Consider the following 13898-nt stretch of genomic DNA (forward strand, 5'->3'; position numbering starts at 1 on the left):
TCATGTTCAGATCAGAGGTGTTTCTGCTTGTAGCTGTGATGCATTTTCTCAGCAAAAGGTGGGTTGATATTATTAGGATAGCGGTGATAATTGGTTAATTACTGTAGTGATGGAAGATGTGTGAATTCATTATCTACAGTTCAAACGCAACACTTCATCAGCAATAAACGTACACACGTAGCTGTAAAAGAGCAACATAAATTTTATTTCCACTTTTAATTTTTGTACAACACATGGAAAAAAGTGAGAGGAAAGGACATGGTGCAATTGGAAAAGTTCCTTGGCTTTTGCAGAGGCCTAAATAAGAGCTTTTTCTATGGATTTAAACAACTCACAGGCAGGTACAACAGACAGGGATTAACGGAACAGGACTATCGTATTGATGAAAGACTGTAGCAGACGCTGCACTGACAGACCCCTGGGCTGGAGCCCTGTTTCTTCCAGCGCCCCTGGCAGAGCTCCCCGGATGCCTTCCTCATCCTCCCGGTCCTCCCCAGCTCCACACCTGAAGGGGCCCAGGCCTTGGTCACTCCTACTTCATGAAGAGCTCAAGGTGGACTGACATCGCAGGGGCAGTGACCTGTGGAGGTGCCCATGTCCGACGGGGTGGGGGGTTGTATTCTGCCAGGAAGGGGGAGCTGGTGCCAGTGCAGGAGCCCGGACTGGGCCACGGCCTCCCTCAGTACACCACCTCGTACACCGTGGCCTTCTTGTCCCCGGAGCCGGTGACAATGAACTTGTCGTCGGGGGACACGTCACAGCTCAGGACCGAGGAGGACTCCTTGGACTGTGAGGGAGGAGAGCGAGAGGAAGAGGCTTTTTAAGACCACCTCTTCTGTCGCTGAAAACGCCATCCGTCCTGCTCTTCGGGAGCCCAGTGCTCAGGTTTACCTCTTGTACGGGTTCCACCCATAATGCAGAAAAGGAAAACGCGCTCTTAACTCGGCCTGCAGCAGGTAAAATCCGGGATGGATCAGCCTGCTGCACACAGGAGTCTACACTGTGCCTCACTAAGGAATAAGGGGCTGGAGGCCAGTGAGTCATCCCTGCTTTTATCCTCCCTCCCTCCTTCACGCAGTCGATCAAATTTCTTAAAAGCCTCGTTGGGGGAGGCTGCTTCCTGCAGAGAGACGAGACGCCGGGCTCTGGCGGCTGCAAAAATAAGAGTGGCTCCTGCCACACATGAGCGCGCTCACGGACACATTAATTATCCCGCCAGCGCTGGTTTCCGCACAACACAGAAATCCCTGTTTGTGCGCGCACCAGCTGGGCCGCACCGCTGCGGCCCACCCGCCGGTAATCAGATCGCACGGTGCAATATTTATAGACATGCAAATACGACACGGGCCCAGCGAGGGAGTGTGGCGCACAAACACGCAGATACTGGCCAGAAGAAATCATCACAGCCCTGCAGCCACAGTCTTGTTAACCAGCTCACCAAGCTGAGAGCCTCCTGGGACACAGCTACTCTCGCTGGAGAAACAGCTCAGACAGCAGGCAGGCTGCTGGGGACCAGCTGGATTCTTTAAGAAGCGGGAAATTAGAGAGCTGGTGTGTGACTCCCCTGTTGTGCCCACAGTCGTCTGAGGTGGATAAGATCACTTAATCAGCCATATTTCTTCGTCATTTCACAGACCCCAGCTTGCTCTCCATGAGACACACAGACAGGGAGAGAAGCTGGGGGTCAGAGTGCAGGGTCAGCCATTGCACAGCACCCCCTGGAGCAGTTGGGGTTAAGGGCCTTGCTCAGGGGCCCAAGGGAGTTGGATTCCTCTGTTGGCCACGGGATTTGAACCGGCAACCTTCCAGCCACAGGCGCAGATCCTGAGCCACAGTGCTTTGTGGGTGGTAAATCCACAAAGAGTTTGATGGCTGAATGACCAGGGAAACTGTTGGAGTTACGGGCTGGTGGTGGGGTAACAGGTTGGGGGTAATAGTGACAAGATGAGGTGGGGTAACAGGTTGGGGGTGGGGTATCAGACTGGAGAGGGGGTAACGAGGCTTGGCGAAGCAGGAGACAGGCTGACTCACCTGAAAGATACTGGCTCCGTACGGAGTTCTCCAGGCGTTCAGTAGATTGTCTTTGCCTGTGCTCACAAACCACTTCCCTGAAAACACAGACGGCGCAGAGTCAGACACACAGACAGGGGCAGGCAGATAGACAGAGAGACCCAGGGAAGAGACAGATGCAGTTAGGCGGGTAGAGAGAGTGACAGGTACGCAGATAGCCAGTCAAACCAGGGCTCGGCGCGCGGACTCACCGCAGTAGGCGAACTTGAGCGAGAGCACGCAGCTCTCATGCAGGTGCAGCTGGTACTTGTCGGGCTTGGAGACGTGCAGCACCTCCACATTGCTGCTCTCCATGCCCACGGCCAGCCACTCGCCGGTGGGACAGTAGCCCAGGGAGAAGATCTGGCACAGAGGGAGAGAGGTTAGCTGGCACACTGCAGGCAGACTGCCCTGCACACAGACTCTGCACACGGACACCGTCACACCAGGCAGGGAAGGCGCTGAAGTCGGGGCCTGAACCCTGAGCAGAGACACTCGGACACAAACACCCTGCCCGCCACCTTCAGGACCTGCCTGCTGCCCTGCAACCCCCCTCCTCTTCCTCCCACTGCTGACACACCAGATCCCCACAGAAACCGGAGCAGCACACAGATCCCACAGAGCCTCAAGTATCCTCCACAGCACAGCGCACGTCATTCCCAGCGGAGCCCCCTGTGTCCCAGGCGATCCCCAGCGGATCCCAGTCACCTGTGAGGTGAAGTCGTGCTGCTGCAGCTGTCGTCCCTCCCGCAGGTCCCAGCAGCGCACGGTGTTGTCCAGCCCTCCGGTCCACAGCTTGGTGCCGTCGTTGGAGATGTCGATACAGCTGGCCCCGTCCGTGTGGCCCTGGAACTGCCTGAGGGAGCCAGGGGCTCCTGTCAGCGCTCTGGACTGACCCCCACTGCCCATGACACTGACCCCCCCATCCTACACCGATCCCTTAAACCCCACCATACTGACACACTGACCCCTGACCCCGCTCTGTAACTGTGAAAGACCTGCTGGTCTGACACTGAGCTGTACTTTACAGCACTGCTGGTCCTGATCATGACCCTTACACCTCTGTCACTCTCCATTACAGACATATCCTCTCTCTCCCCGCCCCTCTTCCCAGAGCCCCGCCCCTCTCCCTACCTGACCAGGGTCTGGTTCTGGAGGTCCCACACCACGATGTTGCCGTCGCTGCAGCAGGAGAAGCACACCTTGGCGTCGGGGCTGATGGCCAGGGCGTAGCAGGCGGGGGCCGAGGACGTCAGCTCCGCCTTGATGCGCGGGGTGGGCGTGGCCAGGTCCCAGATGGACAGCGTGCTGGCCTCCCCGCCCACGATCAAGGTCCGCCCATCGGGGAGGAGCTTGCAGGAGCGGATGTAGTTATCTCTGTTCTGATTGGACAAAACAGAGCAGCGTCAACACTGCTGGGAGGATTGTTAACTGTGTCAGCGAGTGTTTTGCACAGCAACTGCACTCATGGCGAACAGATCGGCAGCGCCAGGGCGGCGGCCTCACCAGGCAGTCCAGCTGGGCCATGGGGCTCTTGCTGCCCGGCTGGCTGATGTCCCACACCTTGACGCAGCCCTTGCCGCCGGTGTAGACGTGGCGCGTGGAGGTGCTGATGGTGACGGCGCACACCACCTCGCCGTGGCTCAGCGTGTGGATCTGCCGGGCGTGGCGCGGGATGCCGGGGCCCAGCAGGGCGTCAGGGGGGAAGGGCACCGGCTGCATCTGCCCGTCTGCGCTCACGTGGAAGGAGTAGGCACTGCAGGGAGAGGCAGACAGGGGGCGCTAGAGAGTACAGGAGCAGCTTACAGACAGGCTCTCTGTACTTGATTCAGCTGTAGTAGAGACGCCTCAAATTCATCATGGACAAGCTACAAGGCGACCTGAGGACCTGACCATGACAGGGGTGAGAAAACTGAACCAGGTAACTGTGGACCGATGGGTCTGACTTCTGTGACGTGGAAAGGATTATAATAACTAAACCAGAGGATCATCTGTATGGCAACAGGATTGACATGTTTTGAACCAGTATGAAAGTATTAAAAAGCGAGGGAGTGTGGCGCACAAACACGCAGATACTGGCCAGAAGAAATCATCACAGCCCTGCAGCCACAGTCTTGTTAACCAGCTCACCAAGCTGAGAGCCTCCTGGGACACAGCTACTCTCGCTGGAGAAACAGCTCAGACAGCAGGCAGGCTGCTGGGGACCAGCTGGATTCTTTAAGAAGCGGGAAATTAGAGAGCTGGTGTGTGACTCCAGTATGAAAGTATTAAAAATCCTCCAAGACCCTGAGAGAGTCAGCGTACGGGATCCCTTCAGAAAGAACAGCGAGACGCGAAGCAGGGGCACAGCTGGAAACGACTCGACAGCACCTTGAACACTAAGAACAGGAGGGCGCATCTTTACCCAAAGACTTGTGGGAATCTGGAACAAACTGTCCAGCCTTGATGATGATCTTTCTAGAAGCAGGTGAATCAGTTCCTGGGATCAATCAACTGCTCACAGGCAAACCAGCTAGTGTGGCTGTGTGGCTCCTTCTGTCCAGGAGGACAGGGCGAGATGCAGCCTCTCTCTCTCACATCCCATACACCCTGGCTGCTCCACTGGAGATGGGCTCGGCCGGTTCTCATAAAGAACCTTTCTTATGTTCTTATGTGTGTTTAGTAACTATGTTCATCTGCACTTCTAGAGCAGAGCTTCTTAGCCAGGGGCCCAGTAGCAAGGAAATAGCACTCTCGCACCAGGGACCTGCTATGACAGGAATGGGATATGAAAATCATTGCAGTGCAACAGATCCAGCGTGACCTCTAAGAATTTGATTTCTAAACTTAATTTTCCCATTGAATCTAGGGCTCCTCACTGACAGCGACTTCTCAGCAAATGGAGTTTGCAGGAGGAAAAGGTTAAGAACCATTATTATAGCTGAAACACTCAAAGTGATCCTGCAGGGGGCGCTGTAGCTACACGCAAAACAGAAACCTGTTCAGCTTTATCTGAGAATCGAAGATCAATACCCATGACTGAAATTACTCACGGTTTTCCCCCAGTCGCCCCGGGCAGTGCAGAGGACAGCCCTGGGGTCCTCAGATGAGAGCGGGATTCGTAGGCGACCTGTAGGGAGAGAGAGAGATGTACTGCAGCTTAGTCCTGTCTAAAAACCAACGCAGGTCACAGGGATTCCAGACTTGTGATCTCATTTTGAATTGCTGAGCTTAAATAACTTAGATGTGCCCATTTTAAATGATATTCAATCAATCTGTCATTAAAATTCCTTGGCACAATCCACACAGGAGCCCTGCGCCTGCTCAATCCTGAGCACAACAGTTGCCCGATGAGTTTCCCTGCAGCTCCTGTGCGAAGAGAGAGACAATACACACTAGCCGAATATTTGACCAAGATAAGAAACAGCAAAAAGAAACAGACCCTGGCGAAGTACAGGCTCAGTGATCAGACCTGGCTGCCCAGAGAGGACAGACTGTGCTCCCACTGCCAGCGGGGAGAAATAGAGACAGAGGTGCACTTCCTACTGCACTGTGACAGATACTCTGGGATTAGAGAAACATTCTTCCCTAAATCCAGAAATCTCATCCCAGAGTTCCCACACCTGCCAGAATCACAACAGGTCCCAATCCTACTGGGAGTGGGAGGAGGGAACTCAGTTGAACTGGCAGCCCAGTATGTGATCTCCTGTCACAGCCTGAGGAACAGTGAGCCTGTCTCCCAGTAAAGCTCCATCTGTCTACAGTATATGTAAATATTTTATGATATGTCTTTGTTGTAAATATGTCTGTAGATTTTTTTTGTTTCATGTAAATTTTATTCTTATTCCATTGGTCATGCCAGTAAAGCACCTGAATTGAAATGGAATTGAATTGAGACAGACCCCTCTCCTGCACGCCTGCGGTCTTCTCCTCTGCTCCCCCTGCTCTCACACAGCGGTGGTCAGTCCACACTTACCATGGGGCTGCGGACGTAGGCGCTGGCCGAGGTGCTGATCTGGGGGGACAGGTGCAGCCCCCCGTAGCCCCCTGGACTGGACAGCTCCCCGTTCAGCCCCGCGTGGGACACCACGCCGAAATGGGCCGGGTACGAGCTGGGGAGGGCCAGCGGGCTGCGCAGGGCTGCGGGGAGAGGGAGGAGGAGGTGAGCTGATGAAGAAGGCGGCTCTGGAGTCACAGAGCTGCGGACAGGCGCGGGGGCTCACCCAGGGCGTCGGCGGCGGAGGGGGGCTTGGCGGCGAGGCGCAGGCTGGCGGCGGAGCTGGGGCCCGGCCCGGGGGTCAGCGCGTCGCGGTGGGGGGAGGGGCTCGCTGACTTGGAGGAGGGGGAGCAAGGCTTGTCCACCTGGGGGAGACAGCGAAACAATGCGTTGCTCTTCTGAGCCACTGCGGGCGTGCAAGACTGCCCTGACGAACAGCAGCTCCAGCGCCACCATAATCCAGCTGTGCACTGCACCCCCCGCCCCCCCCCCGGGCGTCTCCAGTACCAGTGCGGGCTCCTTGCTCTTGGCCAGCGGGGGGCTGGGCTGGGGGGAGGCCGGAGGGCTGGGGGTCCCGGGTAGCTCCTTCCTCAGGGCGGGTGGGCGGTCCAGCCCATTACCATGAGGGGAGGGAGTTCTGCTGCCGGGTGGGGAGACGGGCTCCTGGGCAGAGAGAACAACCACAGGGGTAAAACATCACGGCAGCGATATCGGGGCGCCCCGCCCACCCCAGCGCCGCCCTGCTGCCTACCTCATTGGACACGTCCACCACCAGATTGTCCTCGCTCTTGTCTCCGTCACTGTCCTGCAGGAGAGGGCAGGGGGAGGTCAGAACCCCGCTCTGCGTCTGGGTCTGCTCCTGCAGCACCCCATCCCTCCCCAGGACCCCCACCTGCGCGCCCCCCCTCCTCGCTGCCCTGTCTCCAGCCCCTCACACATTCACACACAGCAAGAGCCCACATCCCTCTTCCATCCCTCTGCTTCCCATGTCTCTCTCAGTCGTGATATTCTGCTGCCCCCTTCCCCGATCTCCCTCTCCCTCTTCCCACCCTCTCCTGGCCTCCAGCTGTGCGGGCTGGCTTGCGGACAGGGAGCAGAGGGACGATGCCACTCTGTTGCCATGACATCGGGGGTAAATGAGACTGGCCTTTCATGTGACAGCATCCCCAGCAGCACCAGGTTTCCTGACTAATTTTAGCCCCACTACACCCACACAACTTTCAAAACACATGGACAGCCCTGGAAGGACCTGTGACTGTCAGTGTGCTGGACTCCACAGGGACTAGAAGAGTCCAGAGCCATGTGACTGGGCCGTGCCAGTGCGCCGGACTCCACAGGGACTAGAAGAGTCCAGAGCCCTGTGACTGGGCCGTGTCAGTGTCCTGGACTCCACAGGGACTAGAAGAGTCCAGAGCCCTGTGACTGGGCCGTGTCAGTGTCCTGGACTCCACAGGGACTAGAAGAGTCCAGAGCCCTGTGACTGGGCCGTGTCAGTGTCCTGGACTCCACAGGGACTAGAAGAGTCCAGAGCCCTGTGACTGGGCCGTGTGTCAGTGTCCTGGACTCCACCGGGACTAGAAGAGTCCAGAGCCCTGTGACTGGGCCGTGTCAGTGTCCTGGACTCCACAGGGACTAGAAGAGTCCAGAGCCCTGTGACTGGGCCGTGTCAGTGTCCTGGACTCCACAGGGACTAGAAGAGTCCAGAGCCCTGTGACTGGGCCGTGTCAGTGTCCTGGACTCCACAGGGACTAGAAGAGTCCAGAGCCCTGTGACTGGGCCGTGTCAGTGTCCTGGACTCCACAGGGACTAGAAGAGTCCAGAGCCCTGTGACTGGGCCGTGTCAGTGTCCTGGACTCCACAGGGACTAGAAGAGTCTAGAGCCTGTGACTGGGCCGTGTCAGTGTCCTGGACTCCACAGGGACTAGAAGAGTCCAGAGCCCTGTGACTGGGCCGTGTTGGTGTGCTGGACTCCACAGGGACTAGAAGAGTCTAGAGTAGATTCTGTCTATATTAGTATAGTCCGTCCTCCCCATCTAGACTTACATAGTGCTGGAGGGAGTCTTTGTCGTCACAGCGCCTCCTCTTGGTCTCACCTCCGCCTGCAGGTCCGTACTCTCCTGAGGGACCCCCCCGCTCCTCACCATGCTGGCTGTCCGTTGATGACACCGACTTGCTCTGTACCCCAAAGCACAGCCGTCAAGACACCCCACAACACAGTCATATACGTGCACTGACAGACTTGGCCAGAATCCCGATTCCACCTCCTCTCCCAGACTAACTCCCAGCGTTCCGGCTCTGACAGAGCCCTCCTCTCCCAGACTAACTCCCAGCGTTCCGGCTCTGACAGAGCCCTCCTCTCCCAGACTAACTCCCAGCGTTCCAGCTCGGACAGAGCCCTCCTCTCCCAGACTTACTCCCAGTGTTCCAGCTCGGACAGAGCCCTCCTCTCCCAGACTTACTCCCAGCGTTCCAGCTCTGACAGAGCCCTCCTCTCCCAGACTAACTCCCAGCGTTCCGGCTCTGACAGAGCCCTCCTCTCCCAGACTAACTCCCAGCGTTCCGGCTCGGACAGAGCCCTCCTCTCCCAGACTAACTCCCAGCGTTCCGGCTCTGACAGAGCCCTCCTCTCCCAGACTAACTCCCAGCGTTCCGGCTCGGACAGAGCCCTCCTCTCCCAGACTAACTCCCAGCGTTCCGGCTCGGACAGAGAACCCAAAACAGATGAAACAACTAATCCTCCCCATTGCTCAGTGCGATGGCTGCACACAGCTGGCGGGACTGAAGAGGAAGCCTGTAACAGCTCCTCTTTCGTTCCTGTGGGAGTCTGGAACAAGCTGCTCCGTCGTGTTACTGGAACCGATACCCTGGCTCTCTCAAGAAACAGCTGAATGAGTCCCTGGGATCAATTAGTGACTGATAACCAAATGATCTAGATGTGTTGACTTCCTCTGTCTTTACTTCTTCTTCAATTTCGCTCCACCTCCCCTCTCTAACCCTCTCTTCCTCTCTCAGTCCCATCCTCCTCTCCCTCACTCTCACTCTCTCCTCCCCTCCCTCACTCTAACCCTCTCCTCTGTCTCTCCTCTCCCTCACTCTCTCTCCCCTCTCCTCCTCTCCCTCACTCTCTCTCCTCCTCTCCCTCACTCTATACCTCTCTTCTGTCTCTCCTCCTCTCCCTCACTCTCCCCCCCTCCCCCTCTCCCTCACTCTCTCTCCTCTGTCTCTCCTCTCCCTCACTCTAACTCTCTCCCCCCTCTCCTCTTCTCACCCCCTCTCTCCTCCTCTCCCAGTCTCTAACCCTCTCCTCTCTCCCCCTCTCCTGCTCTCTCACCCCCTCCTCCTCTCCCTCACTCTCTCTCCCCCTCTCCCTCACTCTAACCCTCTCCTCTCTCCCAGTCTCTCCTCTCACCCGCTGTGTCTAACCCTCTCCTCTCTCCCCCTCTCTCCCATCACCCCCTCCTCCTCTCTCTCTCTCCCCCCAGCCCTGCCCTGAGCTCTCCGCAGTGACTCACTGCAGCTGGCCGACTCTGTGGGCTGTTGGCACTCCAGCCCAGCCCGAATCGCCCTGGGGATTGTGAGGCAGAGCACACGCTCCCTCAGGGCTCCGTACTCAGCTACCTGGGTACACTTCGACAACAGCAAGCAGAATCGCAAGAGCAGAACCGCGCAGCCCCCCAAGACCCTGACTGTCCCTCCACTGGAGACTCCGCGCCTCTCCACTGTCCCCCCAGACTCGGCAGGAGACGGGACTCACCCTGCTGGGGGCTCCCTCTGGCACAGACGGATGGGCACGAGACGGGGAGAAGGGAGAAGGACAAAACAGGGTCAATAACTCATGAAACAATAAGGGCAATCAAACAATTCTAAAAGAAAAATGGGCGATTTGTATCTGATCTCCTGAACGTCATGGTGCTCGGGGGAGTGGGTACGAAGGATAGCAGCTCTTTCCAGTTATGGAGATTTGGAGTCATGTTTGGCTCTTGGGCTCTTGGCACAGGGGCCCGGCCAGGACTGTCCCGGAATCCTGCGCCCCCCTGACCCGCCGGGCTCGGCCACAGCCCTCACCTCTCAGGTGCTCCGAGTCAAGGTGGTTGCGGTCGTCCTTGGCGGCCAGGTGAGCGGACACGCCCAGGGCCCCGGACAGGGCCAGCAGCCCCGAGCCCACCCCCAGCGACGCCAGTCCCGAGGGGTGAGGGGTCAGGGGGATGCCGGGGGCGTGGTGAGACAGGTGCTGGAGCTGCTGCTGCTGCAACACAAGGAGGAGATGAGGAGGGAGACACCAGGGAGACACCACAATAACACCTGCACTGGCTGTTACTCTGAAGGGTGCAGGAATCGCCTGCACTCTACGGCTGGCACTGTGCACAAAGAAGGGAGCCCCACAGTTCCCACTCACCCCAATGATGGCATTGAGCTCAGCCATGGTCACCTGCTTGGCCCTCTCCACTGCCTGGACCACCTGCTGCTGGTGCTGCAGAGAGAGGCAGCTGTGAGCACTGCACACACACACCTGAGGTCTCTGTACATATACACACACAGCAGGGGACTACATAGACTGTACTTATACTCCATATACACAACACCTGGGAACTGTACATATACACACCTGGAGACTCCATATACACAACACCTGGGAACTGTACATATACACACCTGGAGACTCCATATACACAATACCTGGGAACTGTACATATACACACCTGAAATCTCCATATACACAACACCTAGGAACTGTACATATACACACCTGGAGACTCCATATACACAACACCTAGGAACTGTACATATACACACCCGGAGACTCCATATTTCAACACAGATGGGGACGGTATATATACTGATGGAAAAAAGAAACGCAACACCTCCTCCTCCACACTCTGGCCCTCCCGTCTGCGTGGAACAGGCTGAGGAGTGACTCATCAGTGAGGAGGACCTGATGCCACTGCTGACGAGTCCATCGCAGCCCCTGTCTGGTCCAGGCCAGTCAGGGTGACGTCTAGGAGGTGTGAGCAGAGGGCCTCTGACAGGTCGCCTTGCTCCAAGGCCAGCAGCATGGAGCCTCACTGTCCTGTCACTGATGTGGGCATTGTGTCTGCCAGCAGGTTCGGCAGCAGTACGGGTGACAGATCTGAAACGATCTCTCAGATGGACCAGTCTGATGTGTCGGTCCTGCTCTGGTGTGCTCACTCGAGGGCGACTGGATCTTCTCTGCAGTCGGGACACAGTGGAGCGGCTCACTCCATAGTGTCTGGCAACGCTGGCACATGACAGGCCTGCCTGCAGCATGCCAATGGCCCTCTCCCTTGCTTCTGGTGCCATTCGAGGCACAGAAAACTGACGAAGTGTGGCCCTTTTCTTGCAGTGACCTAAGCTTTGAATTAAAGCCTTTTTAAAGGTGACCTGATCAGGCATTGTTCCACCTGGACCTCGTTGGGTAAAAGTACACCTAACGAGCTTCCGTGTGATTGGCAAGCTGCAATGCCTCACTGCACAAGCTGTATTGCTGGTCAGAGGGTTTAAAACAAATTGATAACTTTATAATACTATAACTATAGTATTCTCATTCCAGAAAATGTAACGTTTCTTTTTCCCATCAGTATATAATGCAAATACCTGGGGGACATACCTGTTAACTATATATACACCTGTGGACTGAATATATATACACACCTAGGGACTGTATATATACACACACATTGGGGGACTGTTTATATACAGAAACACGCATGGGGACGGTATATATACACACACAAATCTGGGGACTGTATATATACAGAAACACACATGGGGACGGTATATATACACACACGTCAGAACTGTATATATATACACACATCTGGGGACGGTATATATACAGAAACACACATGGGGACGGTATATATATACACACCTCAGGACTGTATATATACACACACACATCTGGGGACTGAATATAGACAGAAACACACATGGGGACAGTATATATACACACAACGCAGAACTGTATATATATACACACACATCTGGGAACTGTATATATATATACACACGGCAACTGGATATACACATACACATAAGTGGGAACTTTGTATATATACACACACATACCAGGGGACTATAAATACACACACTTACGGACCTATATACATACAGACACCAGGAGACTGTATATATACAGACACAGACCTGGAGAGTGTACACACAAACACCTGAGGACTGTACACACACACCTGAGGCCTGTAAACACACACCTGGGGACTGTATATACACACAGACAGTGCTTTGAAAAAGGATTCAGTCATTTTTCACACTTAAGAATCTCAGCCTGTAATTTTATTTTTTTAGAATGGGAAGTTTTATTTGTGAGTCACATATTCATATTCACAGAGTGCCCCCGGAAAACTATAAATGAATTAGTAGTAAAAAAAACTGAAAAATCATCATTAATAAATATTCATCCTCCCTGGTCAATACTTAATTGAACCACCTCAGGCAGCTGTTACAGCCAGTAGTCTTTTTGGAGAAGTCTCTATTAACTTTGCATACTGAGATGGTGCAATATTTGCCCATTCCTCCTTGCCAAATTGCTCAAGCTGGATCAGGTGAGTTCAGGAACGTTGATGGACAGCAAGCTTGAGGCGTTGCCATAGATCTGTGACGGGATTAAGGTCAAGACTCTGACTGGGAAACTCAAGGACATCTATCGTCTTCATTTCAAGAGTGTTGCTCTTGCACGTGCTTCGGGTCATTGTCTGAAAGACAAACGTCCTGCCCAGTTTCTGCTTCTTGGCTGAGGGTAGCAGTCATTTGTCCAGGATTTGTCTGATGCCCCATTCATCTTCCCATCGATCCTGACAAGGCTGCCAGTCCCTGCCTCTGAAAGGCCTCCCCGTACCATGATGCTACCAGCACCGTACTCCTCAGTGGCGATGGTGCCTGGCTGGTGTGCAGTGTTTGCTTTGAGCTTAGCATTCAGGTCCTTCATCTTTCAAACTCTTTGCAGGCAAGGATATGGGCTTCTCGGCCAGGGCTTCTTCCTGACAACCCGCCCATAAAGACCCTTCTTGTGGAGAACCTCGGAGTTTGTTGACCCACGTATATCATCTTCCACCGCAGCCACTGACTCCTGTAGCTTGTTCTCCGTTGGCCTCGCTGTAGCTTCTCTGGTAAGTGCTCTTCTTGTCTGGCTGCTACGTTTAGGGGGCAGCCTGGTCTGGGCAGAGTGGCTGCAGTTTATAGTCTTCCACACCCATGTAACGGACTCCACTGAGCTGCGAAGGATGTTTAATGCCTTGGCAATATACCCTTCCCCGGATTTGTGCCTCACACCTCTGACTTGGTTGGAATGCTTTTCCGTCTTCATTTCGAGTCTTTTTTTGTCTCTGCCACGCTGTAGGATCTCACAGAGAGGGGTATCTGTGTTTATAAAAGAATTGACCACCTATCCTCTGATTTCTCACACTGGTGGAGTCAATCCATAAACTGTGTGGCTATTGAGGTAATGTACTGCACCCGAGCAGATCTGAAAAATTCCAAGGGCTATGAATACTACTGAAATGTCATCATTGATGTTTTTCATTTTTTAGTGAAGTGTGAAAAAAGATCTGGAACGTTTATTTTGTTTTGACATGGCACTCAATATTTTGTGGACCAGCGCCAGAAAATCCTACTTCTGTCTATTTCAAATTCAGAATCTGTGACAACAAAATGTGAAAAATGTGTTGGGGGCTGCATACTTTTTCAAGCCACTGTACACACCTTTACACACCTGGGGACTACACCAGAGCTCTCATTCACTAACATACTAGGAGCACTAAATATGGATCAACATTTTCTGAGCAATGGTACCATCCTAAGGTCAGTCATTCATCCTGGAGAGTGACCTTAAGATATT

The 13898-nt window shown here is 54.6% G+C and overlaps 1 protein-coding gene across 2 annotated transcripts in view; it reads right to left on the bottom strand.

The window, feature by feature from the left end:
* Positions 1-184: 184 nt before the first annotated feature.
* Positions 185-13898, bottom strand: part of tle2b (TLE family member 2, transcriptional corepressor b) — a 29560-nt gene continuing 15846 nt past the window's right edge. The window contains exons 6-20 of one of the 2 annotated variants that reach the window (XM_088622376.1): positions 10422-10496; positions 10091-10268; positions 9780-9796; positions 8069-8200; positions 6777-6830; positions 6533-6688; positions 6252-6390; positions 6005-6168; positions 5082-5158; positions 3556-3805; positions 3184-3431; positions 2758-2905; positions 2262-2412; positions 2032-2108; positions 185-787 (exon numbers count right to left, since the gene is read on the bottom strand). In XM_088622376.1, the coding sequence (XP_088478502.1) occupies positions 680-787; positions 2032-2108; positions 2262-2412; positions 2758-2905; positions 3184-3431; positions 3556-3805; positions 5082-5158; positions 6005-6168; positions 6252-6390; positions 6533-6688; positions 6777-6830; positions 8069-8200; positions 9780-9796; positions 10091-10268; positions 10422-10496 (1974 nt within the window). In that variant the 3' untranslated portion in view covers positions 185-679. Of the gene's footprint in view, positions 788-2031; positions 2109-2261; positions 2413-2757; positions 2906-3183; positions 3432-3555; positions 3806-5081; positions 5159-6004; positions 6169-6251; positions 6391-6532; positions 6689-6776; positions 6831-8068; positions 8201-9779; positions 9797-10090; positions 10272-10421; positions 10497-13898 lie in introns of both variants that reach the window. The other variant, XM_088622375.1, reaches the window with a different exon arrangement.

Source organism: Lepisosteus platostomus, chromosome 27 (genome assembly GCF_059453375.1).
Source record: "Lepisosteus platostomus isolate fLepPlt1 chromosome 27, fLepPlt1.hap1, whole genome shotgun sequence".
NCBI classification, from domain to species: domain Eukaryota; kingdom Metazoa; phylum Chordata; class Actinopteri; order Semionotiformes; family Lepisosteidae; genus Lepisosteus; species Lepisosteus platostomus.